Source organism: Moschus berezovskii, chromosome 2 (genome assembly GCF_049115385.1).
Source record: "Moschus berezovskii isolate FMDL1 chromosome 2, NW_MosBer_1.0, whole genome shotgun sequence".
Taxonomy (NCBI): domain Eukaryota; kingdom Metazoa; phylum Chordata; class Mammalia; order Artiodactyla; family Moschidae; genus Moschus; species Moschus berezovskii.
The window spans coordinates 114,579,798-114,600,622 of NC_142461.1; the positions used below are offsets into that span (position 1 = coordinate 114,579,798).

At 39.1% G+C, this 20,825-nt stretch overlaps 1 protein-coding gene across 2 annotated transcripts in view; it reads left to right on the forward strand.

The window, feature by feature from the left end:
- METAP1D (methionyl aminopeptidase type 1D, mitochondrial) overlaps positions 1-20,825 on the forward strand; it is a 72,974-nt gene that overhangs the window by 42,592 nt on the left and 9,557 nt on the right. For both annotated transcript variants that reach the window (XM_055397776.2, XM_088830106.1), the window contains exons 2-6: positions 12,650-12,807; positions 14,782-14,931; positions 16,336-16,484; positions 17,030-17,072; positions 20,585-20,748. In XM_055397776.2, the coding sequence (XP_055253751.2) occupies positions 12,650-12,807; positions 14,782-14,931; positions 16,336-16,484; positions 17,030-17,072; positions 20,585-20,748 (664 nt within the window). The remainder of the gene's footprint in view (positions 1-12,649; positions 12,808-14,781; positions 14,932-16,335; positions 16,485-17,029; positions 17,073-20,584; positions 20,749-20,825) is intronic.

Consider the following 20,825-nt stretch of genomic DNA (forward strand, 5'->3'; position numbering starts at 1 on the left):
AGATGTTCTGTGCTAACCTAGAAGTGTGCATTTTCTGGGTATCAGGACTGTGTGAAATTCTTTCCTGTTACTTTGACAGAATGAATGTTTGCTTTTGGGTCATTTTGGTGTCGTACTGCTACTCTGATCAGAGCTTGTCTTTTATTCTGTATTTAAATGATATCACGGCATGCAGAAAATCTGGCAAAGAAAATGATATTTTGATGACATTTTTCACAGGGCTCAACTAGAATGAATTATTACATTTTAACCACAGCCCTAATAAACAGCTCCTTTATTTCCCATGAAAGGATACAATATTTCTTTGTCCAAGAAGTTGCCTGAGTGTATGTATTGTTGAAGTGTTAAAAAGCTGCTTTTCTCTAAACTTTAGCTGAGACACAATGGGATTTTCTAAGCATATACTATTTCAATGTGACTCAGTATTTTATGATTATAAAAATTAATTTAAATTCAAAATTTGAACTAAACATTTTTCACTTTAAATGGAGAAATTTTATATAATAGCTTTAGTTCCTTTTACAGATTAATCATTTCTATGTAACTTCCACTTATCCACTTAAGTGATCTGCTTTTAGTTTTAGATTTTGTGTCTTACTATAATCTTTGACATTCTTCCCCAGGCTAGAGTTGGGCCAGCCTAAAGGAACTTTTTTCTAGTTTCACAAATATAACTCTACTTTATTAAATAGGTATACTTATTGATCTGTGTTTCCAGAATAGGTTGGGTTGTTTTTGTGGCCCAAAAAGAGAGGAATGCTTTTTGTTTAAATCACAGATCCCTAGTTGCTGGTGGTGTAAATTAATGAATAATCACATATTATCCAGTTTGCTCTTGTCAAGAAACAAAATGAAATATTTTTCCTCAACCCATTTCTGAACTTGTCATTGACGTTATACTATCAGTTAGTACTGATACATTTTTTAAAAGGAAAAGGGGTGTAGCATGAAGCCAACTTCCCGATGGAGCCGCCAGGAAGGTCATGTTTTCCCTTGACCCAGGCATCTTTCCTGAATGTTGTTATTATTGGTGGAGGGTGCCCTCAGGCACTGCCCGTTCCTCTTCCCAGAAGTGCTGTGTGGCTGGCTTTCCAGCTCATCTTCTCTAGAACCAGGATTCCCAAGCTTTGGTTTGGGGGCTTGATGGTGAGTTCTGACATCCATAGCCTCGTGTGTGCGATGAGGACTACTATCTCACCTTCATTTGACTATTTAGTTGTTTTTCTATTACTATTATATTTATTTATTTATAGCTGCTCTGAGTCTTCATGGCTGCGCAGGCTTTTCTTTAGTTGTGGCTGCTCTTCATTGCGGTGTGTGGGCTCTCTTGTTGTGCAGTTTGGGCTCTAGGGAGTGAGGGCTTCAGTAGTTGCAGCACACAGGCTCAGTACTTGTGGCTCCCAGGCTCCAGAGCACAGACTCAATAGTTGTGGTACATGGGCTTAGTTGCTCCCCAGCATGTGGGATCTTCCTGGATCAGGGATCGAACCTGTGTCTCCTGAATAGGCAGGCAGGTTCTTTATCACTGAGCCACCAGGGAAGCCCTGGTTAGTTTTATTTATTGTAGTGGCTCAATTCTATTTTAATATGAGAATGATAAAGTCTCATAAAATTTTCAAACTTAGACCTTTAAGCAACTAGGACAAATTTTTATGTTTTAGCATAAAAGTGACTTGTGACTTTTTTTTTTCATCATTTAAAATACTTTGCTTATTTCTTTTTTTGTTTCCGTGAAATCTTTGTTGCTGTTTAGGAGTCTTTGCTATAAATAACTTCAAGGACAACAGTTCTTGGATGTCAAGTAGAACCTTTATTTCAGACAAGTATTTATGCCAGTATACTCTAGACTGTGTGCTTTATTTTGAGCATTAAAGAAAGTGATCTGTTTTCCAGTACCTGCATAACAATTGGCCTGCATCCTCTTGAGAAGTGTTGTTTATTAAACACTGGAGCTTTATCATCCAGAGGCTGTTGCCAAATGCTGTTAATTAAGCAAAAAAAAAAAAAAAAAAAAGGTTTTTTTACAGGTTTGTGAAACAGATCCACTCTTCCCCTTGTAATGGCATCTTAGGTTGAAATCCAGGAAGTAATGGTGTATGGTGTCCATATCCATGATTTCCTGAGTTGAAGAAAAAGTGTGGAACGCATCTGGGGAAAAGGAGGCTCTTTACCAGCTTGTTTCCTGTAAGCTCAATTGGAAGACCTTGTCTGTGCAAATAGATTTCAAAATAGAGCCTGCCCTTTGACTGTCTCCATAATTACATGGCTTGCTCTGTATTTTATTTGGCAGCCAGAGCAGTTAACCCCTGGAAGGAAGGGGCTGATGGTATGGCCAGCTTAGCTCTCCAGACATGTCCATGGGAATGAATAAAGCACTGTTTGGGGGAGCCCATGGCTAAAGACACACCAGAACTCAACTGAAACTTTTAAAAAACAAGTTTAATAATATTTGTTATGACTGGGTTAAAAACATACTTTGTCCTTATTGTGTAGATTGTAGAGAGGTATTAATTGTTTTAAAAAAAAATTATGAATGGGGGGAGTTCCTTGTTGCTTTGATGTAATCAACATCTATCAACAGAATGAATTTGCTTTTGTTTAGTTCCAAGGGCCCTTGTCCTTTAGCTTTGCCCAATCAGTATCTGCTTCAGCCTGGGGCATTCCCTTAGCTGTTTGGATTCTTGCTCCCCCCTCACCCCCACAAGCTGCTTCTTCTTCAACATATGCACAGGTTATTTCTTGTGAAATGTGAGCTTCTCTCCTCTGTAGTCTCCTTGAAATGGGAAGAAACTTTCAATCTTTCTCGTTTATTTTTGAAATATGTATCTCTTAGTGCTGGATTATAAAAATCAATGGGAGCTACAGCGAGTGAGGCAGACTGTTTAATTTTCCTTTCAGGACATTTGTGCAAGTTATCAAACCTATCAAGCGGACAATCAGTGTTTTAGGTCAGGAAATATGCATGGCTGCATTCCCCGTGCTATGAAAACCTGCGCTTCTTCCCCGGGTAATTGGTTGGCGTTCATGAAGTGCGATCTTTCTGTGGTTCTAAATCAGCACCTTGAAAATATCTTTCTGTGGGACAGTCCCTCCTGAGCCTACTGCAGTAACCAATATTTCTAAGCAGTTCAAAATATCTCAGATTGCTGTCACAAAGTTGATTTTTTGTTTTTAACATGAATATATTATTTTAGGAAATAATTTGATTTAAAATGAAAATCATCAATGAGTGTAAGAGCCATATTTGAAAATGAATTAGTGAAACATTGTTGTTTTCTCTCTTAGTAATCATAAATCATTTAAATCTGGCAGGCATTCCTCCCTCCATCCAAAATAATTGCCTCCATTTGTAAAATCAATTAGATGTTGATATGCTATAAATAATAGTTTTGCTACTAGACTTTGGCATTTGCTCATCATTATGAACAAATACATTCAGCAAGACATTTTACAGGGTGTCTTTTAAATTGCATATTATCTCTGGTTGACATTGTTGGCTAATGTAAAGTTGCACAGGCCACTTTACTGTGTTGTTTTCTGCCCAGATACTTGAAGCCTCTGAAATATACCATAACTTCGAACTGACGGCACTGTGCAGGGTAAAAGTGCTGCCCTGGAAATGTACAATGAGACAGAGGTATTGGTAGCCCACACTTGAGTACAAATGTACTTTGTTCAGTTTTACAACCGCTTAAGATAATAAGCATTTTAAATGTCTCTTTGAAAGTTCATTCACAAAGCTCCCTTAAAAATACTTGTTGACCAAAAGAAAACTTGCATTTCCAAGGGTAAAATCGGTTTAATTAAGGGTCATTAATAGAGGTGCACATAAAAACCCAGGGCTCAGTGGGAGAAATGGAAGCATTTCATTATGTGGTATAGAATGCACGCGCAGATAACAATTAAAACGGACCCTGAGCAAGAGGCCAATGAACATAGGGCATGTAGGGTGCAGCAGTATGAGTTATTTTGAATGCATTCCTCCCCCATCACACTTGAATTCAGCAGTCTCACCTTTCAGACTTAACTGGTACAGGGAAATAAAATGCAGCTTTTAGAAATTGATGTTATTACTGAATATGAAAATATTTAAAACCATAATGTAGATTTACATTATAAATGCAAATTTAGGATATGAAAAATGTGCCACAGGATCCAAAGGATATACAGCAATTTCAAGAAACATTCAGGCCACACCGTATGCTCCTCTGCAGAGGGAAAGAAGCAATTCCCTGTTGTTTTCAACGTTCAGCTTAAACTAGGAGCTGATAGAGTTTTTATGACACTGAAAATAAATTCTTATTATTACCTGTGATAACTAAATATTCTAGTATTCATAACAAATAACGTATAGATTTACTGCCTAAGGAAACTACATAGAGTTTCTGTTCCGTAATTGACAGTGACAACACTCACTATGATCATGTGTTTTAAGATCAAATTAGTCCAAAGCAGCTCCTTGCTGCTCAGGGCTCTCTTCTCCTGAGGTTTCTGATGATTTCCTACTAGCGTGTCCTAAACTTCAGATTAGTCAAAGTGCCCCTTCTTTCCTGAAAATAACTTTTAACAAAAGAGGATTTGCTGTGTGTCTTGGGTGAGTGATGGTTCCCAGAAGACCAAGGGGCCAGTCCTGAGGCTGATGGAAACCTAAATGGTGTCCCTGCCTCTGATGATGGACATCCATGCATCAAATTGACTGTAACATTGACAGTAGCAAGTTGGAAATTAGATATAGTTATAAAAAGTTCTTGTAACTGTATCTATTCTTCTTGTATTGTTCTTACAATATTGTATTATTCTTATATTGTTCTTCTTATAACTGTATTAGCCATTCTTCTATTTAATTATCTTTTAAAATTGACATATAGCTGATGTGTCTCATATGTATTCATTTTGGATGTACAAAGCAGTACTTTTACAAAGAAAGGAAATATATAGGAAATTCAACAAACCTTTTCTAGAATAATCTCTAATAGATAATGTAGTTTTTAACCCTGAATGTAATTGGGATAGGAGATTTTAATTTTGCTCACTCTGCATTTAGAAAATTTGCTAATTGCTGTTTATTTATTTTCAAAAAATATTTATTTGTTTATGGCTGTGCTGTATCTTTGTTGCTGTGCGGGCTTTTCTCTAGATGTGGTGAGTGGGGGTTGTTCTCTGGTTGTGGTGCCAGGGCTTTTCATCGTGGTGGCTTCCCCTGCTGCAGAGCGCAGGCTCTAGGGCACACAGGCTTCAGTAGTTGTGGCCCATGGGCTTAGTGGCCCCCCGGCATGTGGGATCTTCTTGGATCAGGGATTGATGTGTCTCCTGCATTGGCAGGTGGATTCTTTACCACTGAGTCACCAGGGAAGCCCAATTGCTATTTATTAATTATACTATGATAAGCAAGTTAAGGCTCTCCCCCCCCATTTTTATGCCACGTTAATTGGAGAGCCATTATCTTCTAAAGGCACATATTGATGTAAGACCATTTCTTCATTTCACCTGTAAAAACACTAAATTAGTATTTTTTCTAGTTTGTAATGAATAGTTGGTGGAATAAACACAGTATGGTACCTTATTATCCTGTTACTTTGTGACAACATTTATAGGGTATCCTTTATCAGATTGAAAGAAAAGATTTTGCTTCCAATAAAAAATATGAAGGTAGAGTTTGCCGAGTACTTTGCTAAACCATACTTGTCAACAGATTGGATATGTTCAGGCTATATTCCCAATGTTTAAGTCATTTGTGTGGGTGTAGGGGGGTTGCCTGCCTCTTTTTTGGCAGTGAGCTCATTATTTAGCAGAACAGGTATGTTGGCAATGCTGTTCATTTTAGAAATGAATGTATCAAAAACCTCATTCAGATATGAGGCCTGATGACTTAATGCCTTGAGTTTAAGGACATAAGAAAGTTTCCCCCTGTAATGACTGTCTACTTGAACTTGATAATACTGATAAAGGTGCTCTCTCTTTCGTGTTATCCGATGCATTGAATAAAACCTTCATGAGTCATAAAATTGATCAGATTCCACATCATCCCACGGCCTGGGTTGTGGCATGACAGAAGTCAGAAGCCGCTGAATGAAGGCACAGCTGTCAGAGCTGAAAGAGACCTCAAAGATTGTGAAGCTCAGCTCCCGCCCTTTAATGTCTTCTGCGCATGCGTGCTCCATGCTCAGTCATGTTCGCCTTTTTGCGACCACATGGACTGTAGCCCGCCAGGCTCCTCTATCCATGGGGTTTCCCAAGCAAGAGTACTGGAGTGGGTTGCCATTTCTTTCTCCAGGGGATCTTGTCCACCCAGAGGTCAAACTGCGTCTCTGACATCTCCTGCATTGGCAGGCAGATTCTTTACGATGAGCTATCTGGGAAGCTCAAGTCTTCTGTAGCAGTGGGTAGTGTCTGTGAAGTGCTCAGCGCAGAGCTTGGCACGAGGATGCTCTCAGCCAGTATCCACTGTGGTTACTGCTCAGGGTCACACAGTTCCTGGCAGGTCCAGGAGCAGAATCTCTAGCTCCCATGGTGTGTCACTTGGGCCGATTTTTCATCAAGAATATCACCATCTGATATAATTGAATGTATTTGTTGGCTTGCTTCTTGCCTGTGTGTCACCACGGAATGTGAGCACCCAGAGAGGGACTCTGTCACTTGGTTTACCTCATGTCTAAAGCATGGCATATAGGAGGAGCTCCGTAGTGAAAGTTGCTTAGTCATGTCTCCTTGCGACCCCCATACAGTCCATGGAATTCTCCAGACCAGAATACTGGAGTGGGAAGCCTTTCCCTTCTTCAGAGGATCTTCCCAACCCAGGAATGGAAGCCAGGTCTCCCGCACTATAGGCGGATTCTTTACCAACTGAGCGACCAGTGAAGCCCAGGAGGAGCTCAGTAAGTAATTGTCAAATAAAAGAATAAACACATTTTGAGGCCCAAGGTAAACATGTTGAGTGTTGAGAGGGGAAAGAAAGAGACATAAACATTTATGGAGCGTCTCGTTTCTTTTTTTTTTGGCCACACTATATGGCTTGTAGGATCTCAGTTCCCCCACCAGGGGTTGAACCCAGGCCACAGCAGTGAAAGCCTAGAATTCTAACTACTAGATCACCAGGGAATTTCCCCATAGAGCGCCTACTTTTTAAAAATGGTTTGAGGATAATGTTATTTCTGCCAATTCTCACAACAGCCTTGTGGTGAGGAAAGCACTACTGTTCCCATTTAGTGGTGAAGAAAGTGGGGCTTAGAAGTTTTGGTAACTCAAGATCTGTCTGACTTCAAAGCTCATATTATTCTCACTACTGCAATGCCTCCCAGTTAGATCAATTCTAAGACTTTTCATGAAAAATACATTCTTTCTGAATGTTGGCTGGTCTCAATGTGGTTTACTTTTTTCATGATTAAAAAAAATTATTTGAAATTGAATCCCTGAAAAAACACACTTTCTAGCCAAGCATGCCAGCTACTAGAGCCTGTGCACACTGTTGAAAGGCAGCTTGGAGCAGCAGACTCAGCCCTGGACTGGGACTTCCAGGACTCTAGCTGGGGCCACCAGAGGTGTATCTTGGTTCCTCACCCATAAAGTAGTGACATCAACAGCTGTCCCCTCCCTAACAACATTGGCAAGAGCTAATGTGTGTGGAACACCCAGAACTCTGCTTGATTTCAGAAACTGGCTATGAAGTGTTAACCACTGTCACTCTTACTATTTTTGTTAGTCTTACCATCATTAATAGTCATAATACATGCTTTTCTCAGAAGGGAAACATTTGGGAGCCTGACTTTGGTCCTACCTAGAGATGCAGTTGGAGAAGGCAATGGCAACCCACTCCAGTACTCTTGCCTGGAAAATCCCATGGGTGGAGGAGCCTGGTAGGCTGCAGTCCATGGGGTCGCGAAGAGTCGGACACGACTGAGCGACCTCACTTTCACTTTTCACTTTTATGCATTGGAGAAGGAAATGGCAACCCACTCCAGTGTTCTTGCCTGGAGAATCCCAGGGATGGGGGAGCCTGGTGGGCTGCCGTCTGTGGGGTTACACAGTCGTGCCATCAGTCATGTCCGAATCAAGTGACTTAGCATCAGCAGTAGCAGCAGGGATGCAGTTAGGGAGCCCAGAATCATGGGTTGATCCCACCTGAGCCTTTCCTTGGTAATAGCTGGGATCCAGATTTTCCATTCTGTATCCACAGACTAAAGAGCCTCTTGATGAAAGTGAAAGAGGAGAGTGAAAAAGATGGCTTAAAGCTCAACATTCAAAAAACAAAGATCATGGCATCTGGTCCCATTACTTCATGGTAAATAGATGGGGAAACAATGGAAACAGTGACAGACTTTGTTTACTTGGGCTCCAGAATCACTGCAGATGGTGACTGCAGCCATGAAATTAAGCTTGCTCCTTGGAAGAAAAGCTATGACCAACCTAGACAGCATATTAAGAAGCAGAGACATTACTTTGCTGACAAAGATCAGTATAGTCAAATTACGGGTTTTTTTAGTAGTCATGTATGGATGTGAGAGTTGGACCATAAAGAAGGCTGAGTGCTGAAGAACTGATGCTTTTGAACTGTGGTGTTGGAGAAGACTCTTGAGAGTCCCTTGGACTGCAAGGAGATCCAACCAGTCCATTCTAAAGGAAATCAACCCTGAATATTCATTAGAAAGACTGATGCTGAAGCTGAAGCTGCAATACTTTGGCCACCTGATGGGAAGAGCTGACTCACTGGAAAAGACCCTGATGCTGGGATAGATTGAAGGCAGGAGGAGAAGCGGATGACAGAGGATGAGATGGTTGGATGGCACCACCGACTTGATGGACATGAGTTTGAGTAAGTTCTGGAAGATGGCGAAGGACAGGGAAGCCTGGCGTGCTGCAGTCCATGGGGTCACAAGAGTCAGACATGATTGAGCAATTGAACAACAACGACAGTTCACAGACTGTCCAGCCAAGCCTCTGTCAGTCACCTCCCTGCAGCATGTATCTGGTCAGCAAAGGGAGTTTGGCTTGAGAAAGAGGATGGATTAGGTCAACCCATCACTTATGGAAAAAAAAAAATAGTAACTTTTAATAGTTTTCGGATGACTTTTACATTTTCAGAGTGTTTCCTTGTGTGTTGTTAGCTCATGTTTCTTATGCGTGGAAGAGGAATATACTTCATGAAGGCAAATTGACCTAGGTCCCCTCAGCTTTGCACTCTGAGGGGAGTTATTTACCTTTGTGTACCTCTGCGTCTTCAACTGTGGAACGCAGTGATAACAGGTCAAACTTACACGGTTCTCATGAAGGTTAATGAGCTAACCTATGTAAAGGGCCTAGTGCAGTAATTGATAAATAATAAGTTCTCAGTGAAAAAGCTATGACAAACCTAGATGGCATATTAAAAAGCAGAGACATCACTTTGCCAACAAAGGTCCGTCTAGTCAAAGCTATGGTTTTTCCAGTGGTCATGTATGGATGTAAGAGTTGGACCATAAGGAAAGCTGAGCACTGAAGAATTGATGCTTTTGAACTGTGGTGTTGGAGAAGACTCTTGAGAGGCCCTTGAACAGCAAAGAGATCAAACCAGTCCATCCTAAAGGAAATCAACCCTGAATATTCTTTGGAAGGACTGATAGTGAAGCTGAAGCTCCAATACTTTGGCCGCCTGATGTGAAGAGCATTGGAGGGGACCCCCATACTGGGAATGATTGAGGGCAGAAGGATATGAGGGTGGTAGAGGGTGAGATGGTTGGATGGCATCGCTGACTCGATGGATATGAATTTGAGCAAACCCTGGGAATAGTGAAGGCCAGGGAAGCCTGGCATGCTATGGTTTATGGGGTCGCAAACAGTCGTCTCAGACACCACTTTGCAACTGAACAACAACCATTAAGTTCTTAGTACTCGAAGCTATAGTGAAGCCCATAGTTTCTTTCTCATTTTGCTTTTTAAGTATTCTTGAAGGAACTACTGTTTTTTGAGCATCTACTAAAAGTAAGGCACTTTCGCATACTTTATTCCAATTAATTCTCACTTGAGACTGAAAACAAGATTCTTGCTTAGGCCTACACAGCTGAGAAGTAGGAGAGCGGGGACAAAAGTCCAGGCTTCTGATTTCTAGCTGTCTGCTTTTACTAGGAAACTACCCTGCCCTCTCTTAGACCAGTTAATCCCCCTGGGGATGGTGGTGGTGTCTTTAGGGAAATGTTGTACTTTACAAACTTTAGGGAATGTGTATCTGCCTCTATCAAACAAAGGTGATATTCCTGGCAGTATTTTTTCTGGTATTGGAATTGTTTAAAATATAATACCTGAAACAGCTCTGTAAGTTTTATTCAACAATATTCAGCTTTCTGGAAGAACATAATTGAGTGAAACTTATGACACTGATAGGCTTCCCTGGTGACTCAGATGGTAAAGAATACAATACAGGAGACCTGGGTTCAGTCCCTGGGTGGGGAAGATCCCCTGGAGAAAGAAATGGCTACCCACTCCAGTAATCTTCCCTAGAGAATTCCATGGACAGAGGAGCCTGGTGGGCTGCAGTTCAAGGGGTCACAAAAGAGTGAGACATCACTGAGTGACTAACTTTCCACTATGATACTGAATCAGTGACCATTGGAGTCTGTTTGCATCTGTGCCTTTTTCCAATTCACTTAGAGATCTTGAGTTTTGGGGCCAGTCAGTTCAGTTCAGTCGCTCAATAGTGTCCGACTCTTTGCGACCCCATGAATCGCAGCATGCCAGGCCTCCCTGTCCATCACCAACTCCCAGAATTTACCCAAACTCATGTCCATCGAGTCAGTGATGCCATCCAGCCATCTCATCCTCTGTCATCCCCTTCTCTTCCTGCCCCCAATCCCTCCCAGCATCGGGGTCTTTTCCAATGAGTCAACTTTTTGCATGAGGTGGCCAAAGTATTGGAGTTTCAGCTTCAGCATCAGTCCTTCCAGTGAACACCCAGGACTGATCTCCTAGTCACCTGCAATTTGTGCTTCCATTACTCTAGGCCAGTAATTCTGAAACTTTAGTGTGCATGAGAATCACCCAGGTGACGGTTTGTTAAACACAGATTGCTGAATTCATCCCACAGTTTGGGTCAGTAATTTGAGGAGGGGCCCAAGAATTTGCATCTTTTCCTCATGTGATACTCAGATGTTGGTCTGGGTATCACATTTTGAGAACCAGTTCTCTAGATCAGGAGTTGACAAACTTCTTCTCTAAGGGGCAGGTAGTAAATATGTTAGGCTTTGTGAACCACATGTTCTCTGTCACAGCTATTCATCTCTGCTACTGTCGTGCAAAAGCAGTCATGACTAATTATAAGTGAATGAGTATAACTGTGTTCCAATAAATCTTTATTTATGGGTTTATGGGCACTGAAGTTTGAATTTTGCATAATTTCATGTTATAAAATGGGATTTTTCTTATTTTTTTCAACCATTCATAAACATAAAAATCATTTTCAAGTTGTTGGCTCTATGAAAACAGGAAGCAGGCTGGATTTGCCCTTTGGGTTGTAGTTTGCCAGCCCCTGACATACAATTATGGCATGTAAGGGAGATTTAAACTACTGTTTTAATTATAAAAATAATGCAAGTGAATGTTCCTAAAAGTCTATTGGTTTAGAGAAAATAGAATGAATCAGGAAGTCTTTCTTCCCACCCCAGCCCCAATCAGATGCCCCAGAAATAACCACTATTGATGAATATCAATCTTCAGAAATTGTATAGGCATATACAAACTTATATAAATGCATAAGCTCTTTTTACCTTAATGAGTTTTTCATACGTACTTCTCAGCATTTCCTAGCAATATATTATGACCTCTTCCCATATCAATATGCAGAGTTAGCTTTTTCTCTTTAATACCTCTCTGCTTTTCTGTCTTCTGTTGTGTAGATTTACCATAATATATTTAACCAATTCCCTATGGATGGACATTTGGATTATTGCTCATTTTTTTCTACCACAAACAGTGCTGCAGTTCATCGTCACACTTCCATCACTGCATACAGTAAAGTCCTAGGAGATGAGCTGATGAGTCAAAGGATATGTGCATTTAAAATTTTGCTAGATATTTCTAAATTCCTATTGTGGGTACTTTTGGAGCCTACATTCATTTTCTTTCAGGGTTGCACCCTACATTTGTACTATTTTGTCTTTATCTGACTTGAGCATTCATTACAATGAATTTCAGTATAATGCCTCGCTGCACATGAACTTAACACAGAGTAGTAATCCTATCAAGGGCAAAAAAGTGCAGCTGGCAATTTGTCCAGGATTCGTGAAAGGAAAACGACCTTAAAGAATATAAAGCCACCCAAACAGTGCCCTGAATCTAGGGTCATCCTGGACATGGCTGTGTTTAAGGTACCACAGCACAAATTGCTCTTTTTATAAACCTGGTGTTTAGCAGATGTTTCTATATGTTTATTTCCCACTAGGATAGAGTTTTCCATTGTCAAACATTTAAGTAAACATAGCATTAGCTAATAAATATGCTGTACTACTATTGTAGTAGAACTCAGAATATCACTGCTTTCCTTTCTGTTAGGAGCTTTTTCTTTTTTGAACCAATAAAAGATTATTATAATGATTTAATAGACAATGACGCAACAACTGAAAATGTAGCACTAAGTAGGTTTTTTTTTTTTTTTAACTTAACATATGTCTATTTGGGCTCCCAGGTTGTCATAGGATTTTCTTGTCACCACTCAATCATATCTACTTACACAAGCAGTCAAGCAGTCAACAAAGAAGAAATTTCTTTTTCCGGAGACAAAGAGAGATTTCCCACAGTATAGTTTTGCCGGCTGCAGTTTCTTCAGCTCATCCAGTCCCTAAGGTACTGCATTGCCTGTTATCTGTTGCTTTTTCCAGCCAAAATAAAGGTTAACTGCAGAAGCGATGGAGTGTTTTTGCACCTTTGATTTCTGAGCCATCTGAATTATAATTTTTAAACTTGGTCTGTGATATAAAACTGTGATTTGGGAAGTGTTAACATCCTGCAGTTCTTTCACTTTTTAAAATAAGGCACTGAGCTTCTAACTGCTTAATTCTTTAGAATTTAAATTTCTATCATGAAATTTTCCATATTAAATTTCTACCATGAAGATAAGATTCTATGTATGTAGTTTCTTAACTTAAAAAAATTTTTTTTGACAACAGTTGGAATCATTTAAGAAAGATTCCTTGAAGCAAATACACTAGGCGTTTTTTTCATAAAGCTTGCTGTTACATTTTCTGTGTTATTATTAATGCTGTCTTTCAATTGTCCTTTAGAGTAAATTAAATAAAACATCTTGTCTCAAAGCATTCTTGATTTTTTTCAGAGAGTATAGTTCTGTGAAAGACAATCTATCCATTTTTCCAAATGCAATGTAAAGGAGGTGTGGGGATCATTTAGGAAGAGTGAGAATAGCGGAAAGAAATAAAGATTTGCCACGAAAATCACCTGCTTTCCCTCTTTCTATGACTTTTTTTGTGGGGTAGTAAATCCACATTAAGTATATCATACTCCCTGAAGGTGAGTGGCCCATTTTTGTGACAAGGGCTGACAAGACAGGCCACTAGAGCCCAGGGTATGTTTCTGGTATTTCCTTAGTAGAAAACAAAAAAAGAAGTCTCCAGAGAGGTAAATGTATTGTTTTAGAGTGTCAGTGACACTCTGCCCTTCTGCCTGTGGTTGTAACCTGGCCAGCTCGCAAAGCCGGGAGGAGGCGGGGCTGTGGAGCCGGGAGTGCTTTGTGGGCACTGGCACCCAAGCCGTAGGAGGGAAGACGCCCACTCCACGCTTGGCGGTGGCAGCCCAAGCAGTGGTGTTACCTGTGTCAGAAAGGCCCATCTGAACACAGGAATAAGTGAAGGTCCTTAAATCCTGTGTGATGCAGTTCACAAAGCACGGAGCCCTAACCTTAGCCCTTCCAGAGTTGCGGTGATGTTCATTGAATGGTGTTATCTCCCTCAGCTTCCTGTCCCCAAAGTCTGTGTAGCCTTACTGGGTGATATTCAACAAAACTCATGTAGCAGTTGCCATAAATAGTTGGTAAAGAGCTGTGCAAAACCTGGGTCTGAAAGGAGCTCTGTGTGAGAGACAGTATTTATTTGCTGAATACTGCCCATGGATTTAAGTTAGTGGGGAGAAGGTTCTCCAAGGGTTGTTAGAGTGGAACATTTTGAGTTTCAGAGGAGGGAGGAGTTTGTTTTTGACAAATTATGAAAGTGTTCAAAGTATTTTTTATGTACTTGGGGGAAAAGAAAGGAAAAGGCAAAAGAGCTGTTTTGTTTTGTCCTCTAGTTTGGGTACAGTTGCAACATGTAGGGGAAGTGTGTATTTGATAGGCATCCATGAACTTGAGGGTCTGCCTTTTACATACATTCATTGGGAGAGGGTGTTGTGGGCTACCCTTTGCATAAATTTTATCTTTGTGTCGAGGAGATGAAAGCACTCTTAATTAACCATTTGGCGGTTGGGGAGCTGGGTGCTATTTGTCATCAATAGCAATTCTAACAGGGTTGGAGGAGGAAGAAAAGAAAACAACTGTTTCTTTCGACCAGAAGTCTCCTTCAGTCCAGTGTGACTCAAAGCACCAGTAAGGTTAACAGACCATCCAGAGGCAGCACTAACAGGCCACGTTAAGTTCAAAAGGGCAGGGGAAGGAACTGGGGGCAGCCTGGAGGGTCTGTTGTGCTGGCTTTGGAGGTCGGTGCTCCGGCAGGAAGGGCAGAGCTCCATGAAGCAGGAGGCTGTGTGCGGAAAAAATGATCCCATTGTCATGCGCTGGGTTCTGATCTTCGTTTTCAATCCTTTTTCCTCAAGCACATAAAGAAGCCAGACTATGTGACGACAGGAATTGTACCCGACTGGGGAGACAGCATAGAAGTTAAGAATGAAGATCAGATTCAAGGGCTTCACCAGGCTTGTCAGCTGGCCCGACATGTCCTCCTCTTGGCCGGGAAGAGTTTAAAGGTGGCGTCTCACAAAGCCTCGCAAGACTTGCATAAAGGGCAGCAAACCTTCCCTGCTTCCCCCTGTTCCTTTAACTCTTCTTTTGTACACATCTAATTTGTTAAAAATTAAGTAAAACCTTGGGATAGGGGACAGGAATTGTATATTTTCTGTTTATTCAAAAGATAATTTAAAATCCAAAGTCAATGTTAAGTAGCAGAATTCTGAAGATAGCTTGGGCTCCGTCAGCCTGTCCACGTTGCTCCATGACAGATAGCTTTGACTTTTGCCCTCTTATTTCTACCTGTAATTTCTGCTTTTATTCCCCACATTATTTCTTGTGCCTGAAGAGTTGCTTTGCTTCATACTTTGTCTCCTATTTTCTTGCATTGGTTCTGCAAAGAAAGATCAGACCAGACACACCAAGCTGTAGGTAATTCAGCCATGTAATTGTATGCAACTATCTCACTGTAAGACTTAGGTCTTTCAGAATAATCTGAAACTGAATCTGAATCCTGCTATGTAAGGATCATAAAAGAAAATACCAGCCCATAGTTTCCAAAAGGTGGGCAGCATTTAGGAAATGGGACTCAAATATGAAACACTTAGTGTAACATCTGTGTGACAGACTTGTTATAGCAACACAACTATCCATAATGTGAATACAAAATAACATAAAGAAAGCAGTTGAAGGAAAGTTAATTTTCAATAAAAGATCTTGTTTTAAACTTTTACTTATGATATATGAGTTTATGGAGACAGCCTTTATGTGCCCACAAAACTTGATTTTAGTTTTCTTTTAGTTTGGGAGCAATTAGATATCTTCTAGTGAGGGAAAACTATTTTTAAAAACACACTGATTTGTTTTGGTAGGAAAGAAATCAAGATTAGTGAACCAGAATCTCTACAAAATATATCAAACTAATTTTTTCAGATGATGATCTGTAATCTCCATGCCATCACTGCAAAACCCATGTAATGTTTTGCTGGGATAAAAAGGTATGGGTTGACCTACTTTTCAAGCTTTGTCACCTCAACTGAAGATCCTTTTGAGAATTTATATGCTTTGATCAGCCGAGGCCACTAACCATTGAGGAAGAGGAAGGAATTGGCTCAGAACGTGTTTTTTAAATCTCCAGGCTAAAAAGGAATCCTGTCATTTAATGATTCACAAATAATTGAAAGGATCTTAGAGTTTAAAATGGCCATTTCCTGCTCCATAACACCACCATATACCCAAACAGTTGTCAGAAAGGCACAGTTTAGGATTTTGGTGTTAATCATAATTAATTAAAATGTTGTATCACGTTTATCACAGTAAATTTGTACAACCTCATCTGGAAGGGCTGTAGCTATAGGCATAGTCAATAAATATAGGAGATATCTCCAACTGTCGCTTCACAATTTCTTTGTTTAACATTTCAGGTTGACATGACAACTGAAGAGATAGATGCTCTTGTTCATCAGGAAATAATCAGTCATGACGCCTACCCCTCACCTCTGGGCTATGGAGGTTTTCCAAAATCTGTTTGTACCTCTGTAAACAACGTGCTTTGTCATGGTATTCCTGACAGGTATTCACTGCTTAATAACATATTGTTCCTTTGGAAGCTGAAACATGAAACTAAGATCTATAATGTATGTTGAAAGACACTAGAGTTTAATTGAAACCTGCCTGCAAACTTTTGAAACCGATTATGGTAAAGCAACAATTTTGAAGTATTTTGTTTCTAAATGAAGATAATACCACCATTTAATGTTTCTTAAAGCAATATGTAATCTGAAAAAGTGGTTGTACATTAAATATTTCTTTTACCATCTCAAATTTTTAACCATCTACTGTTGTTTTGGCTCTTTTCAAAATTAAGGTAATAAGTATATTTTGTTGAGAATAAGTAGATTTTTAAACAGTGATGATACATGTTCGTATTATGTATTTCTAGTAAAAATGATATGACTAATATAAATTAAAGATTAGATACAGTTATTCCACTCAATCCTTCTCCACTCTGAATTGTCATCACTACTCATTGGGCTTCTGAGAGTAGTCATTAGGTATTTATTTTTATATTCCTTTTATTGGGATCTATCACCATTTTTTTTTCTGTTTATATTTCAGTCGACCTCTTCAGGATGGAGATATTATCAACATTGATGTCACGGTGAGTAAATCATATAAAAAACAGTCTTTGATCAACTTCAGAATTGCTGGTAGCAACAGGAAGAAGAGTGGATTGAAAACGTGAACTGCGCCGATGGAAGTGCTGTTTACTTCTAGACCCAGACGCAAGCAGCTGGTTTCCTTTTTTGTCTTTAACGCTGTGTTTATTCCAAGTAAACCCAGGCCTGACTTGAATTTAGGGCTGGAATCAGATGCACTGAGATCAATGTTGGCCTAAGTGAAATGTCAACCCAATCCTGCTATGTGTCATGTTTTTGAGAAGGTGTAATTGTTATTGATCCACTGTGTAGTTAATGCAGAGCCCTACAGCACTGGGCAGCTGCTGAAGCTAGATATATATGAGATGAGCTAAGGCGAAGAAAGCCAGCATTTTTCCTTCACTCTGCCAAGATTGATCTTCCTCTTCCTGCTGATTTTGAGTGGGGCCTGTCATTATCTTACTCTGTCATTAGGGGCTACATTGGCCTGTGTGTGTCAGTCTATTTGGACAGAAACTCTTTTGCTAGCAGTGTTCCTTACATTTATTAAAATCCCTGAAGGTAACGTTGTGTTCCATTTCTGGTATAGACAGCCTTGAACTCGAAGCGTACACGCAGAGTGCTTTTCTCTCTTGAACTTAAGTTTTCACCAAATGGTTAACAGCCTTTCTTTCAAATAATAGCCCCAGGTAATTTAACACAGGAACTTCAAACTGTACAAGCTCTAACCTTTTCTAATTTTCTTAGCCTTTCACAGTTCTCAGACTTAGGTTATTTGTGCTTTGGCAGTTCATTTTACTAAAAAATTATGTAATGGTACCTTAGGATAATGGGGATTGTAAATAAATTCTATACATCTGATGATTAATAAGTACATTTTAAATAAATAAATATAAAGGAAACATCTGCTGAGAATTAGTTGAGACAGACAGCATTCAATGAGTATTTTCTCTATTAGTGTGAAAATATTCTTAATAACAGTGATTTCATATCCAGGTCATGAAACTTGGACGGGAGTGGGAATATGGTAGAGGTTGGCATCCAGTAGTTTAGTTCAGTCTGATTTTTAGTTGTTTAAATTAATTCAACCTTTTCTCTTCATAGCAGTTTGTCTTAGTACATAGTCAAAAATTCTTTTGTGGTGGATACTCTCTCTGTCATTTTGTCCTACTTAGAATACTTGAACATTTGCTCCACATATATTGTTGCTCTCTCTCCAGCTCAGAATATGTAGAAGGGGATAGTTCATGAAGTATACATAAAATAAAGTATTTTTCATTATGTATTTTTCTTTTAGATTATGCCTGACTTAGAGACTATCTATTTGTTATCTCACCTCAGTTCAGTTCAGTTCAGTCGCTCAGTCATGTCCGACTCTGCGACCTGCTTTCAATGAAATCAGCATGCCCTTCCTGCCTGTTTCCATTGTGCCCAAAGAGAATAGTCTCTGCTTTTCCTAAATTTCCTGAAGACTTTCAGTAAACAATTTCATTTTTAACATTCAAATGATCAAAGTGAAATGTTTTCGAGTGTCTCGAAATGTGAGGACTTTTCACATGGCACAGTGGTAAAGAATCTGCCTGCCAATGCAGGAGACACAAGAGATGTGGGTTTGATCCCTGGGTCAGGAACATCCCCTGGAGAAGGGAATGACAACCCACTCCAGTATTCTTGCCTGGGAAATTCCATGGACAGAGGAGCCTGGTGGGCTACAGTCCATGGGGTTGCTAAGAGTTGGATGCAACTAAGCATATGCACAGAGAAATGTGAAGGGACCAAGGAAACATACAGGTCAGTAACTTAAATTGTATTTCTTATGGAATATTTTATTAAATGAAAGGCTTCATTACTTATCAGAAAATACTCATTACATTTTATAATTGTTTACATCTAGTATATCACAAGAAAATAGACTTCCCCTTGAAAGTTGAATGTTTAAAAAAAAAGATGATGTGATACCCTATAATAGTTGCTCAATAAACATTTTAAATGTTATCAAATTATTAATAAATGAAGAATTAAATAAATGAAGTATAAAGCAAGAATAGTTTGTGGATAAAAGCAGTAATTATAGATAACTGCCACAGACTTTCAAAAGTATTATTTCCATATATATTGACTCTTTCAAGTAATCATTTTCAGACTAGTGAAAAGTAATATGAAAAGGCAAATAATGATTTTTTAAATACATTTTTACTTAAATAGCAACTATAGAAACATTCAGGGTTACAATTTTGTCTTAATAATTACTCTTTATTAATAAATATTATATTCTTGTGTATAAAGTAAAAATTTGTACTCTCTTGGGTTACAAACGGGAATAAATATATAAAACACTGTTGTATTGCAAGGTGACTTGATATAGTAGAAAAAACACTTGATTAGAAGCCAAGAATCCATCATATTGACCTGGATCTGCCTCTTCTTTTCTGCCACTAACCTTAGACAAGTCAGTTGTCTGTGCCTCCGTTTCCTGACTTGAAAAGTGAAGATAAAGACTTCTCCTGCCTCCCTTACAGAGCATACAAGAGTATTTTTGATGAAGACGAGTAAACAGATTAATTCCATATTAAAACAGAAAGCTCAGATAAACATCTTTTTTATTACAGTTTCTGCATTCTGCTTCATGAGAAAGAGAAATGTGAAAAATAATTACATAGGACAAATTTATGCAAAATAGCAAATTCTATGCTATATCAAAGGATCAATATTCAACCAGTCTCCTCTGCCTTCTGTATTTATTACAGTGTTTGGTAATTATTGATTTTTATAATGAATATGGTGTCTTTCAAGATCCTACAGGGCCTTCTGAGTCACTGAAGACAGAGAAAATGCTATTTTCTGTAATTTTATTCTTAAACATGTTTTGTTATATTCTGATTCTTTAAAAATCCATGTATAGTGTTTTCTGTTAACATTCTGCTATCTGGAACGTTTGATTAAGATTTCACTTTCAACCAGGATTTTTCTATAACTTATTTCATTCTGATATTGAGCCACTTCAGTTCTTGGAACGGAATTCTTCTTCTGTCTGTTATAACACTGACACATCTATCTTATTTCTTCTTACCTTTATCTATCACTTCCAAGTGTTGGACTGGTACATAAAAGATAAGTATCTTTATGACACTTTAAGAAACTTTTCACTGTGTTAAATACTTCTGAATTCTCCAAACCTATTGTAGTAATCATGGGTCAATGTCTTTGGTCACTATTTTTGCATATATAATTTTGCCTCAGAAATAAAATGCGGACTCAAAATGTTAAAGAATATTGATAATCATAGTGCTGAAAGAGCCATGCTAGTCATGTATTTATTTAAACTTTTGTAATATCATTGTGTGTCTTTTTCATGTTTCTGTAAGGTTATTTCTTCTTTTTTTGTAGGTGAACTTAATAATTCTGGAAGGGTGAAACACATGAATCTACTAAATATATAAAGGAATGCAATGTAGACTGTAGGAGAATAGATTTTTAAACAAGGACATATTTGTAAATTTCTGCCTGTGTTTAGGTTTACTACAATGGCTACCATGGAGACACCTCTGAAACATTTTTGGTGGGCAATGTGGATGAATGTGGTAAAAAGTTAGTGGAGGTTGCCAGGAGGTGTAGAGATGAAGCAATTGCGGCTTGCAGAGCGGGGGCTCCCTTCTCTGTCATTGGAAACACAATCAGGTAAGCCTTACAGTGACAAATAAAGGGAGGGATGGCAGATGGTACAAAGGTTATTGGTGGCTTGGTGTAAAGTTGAT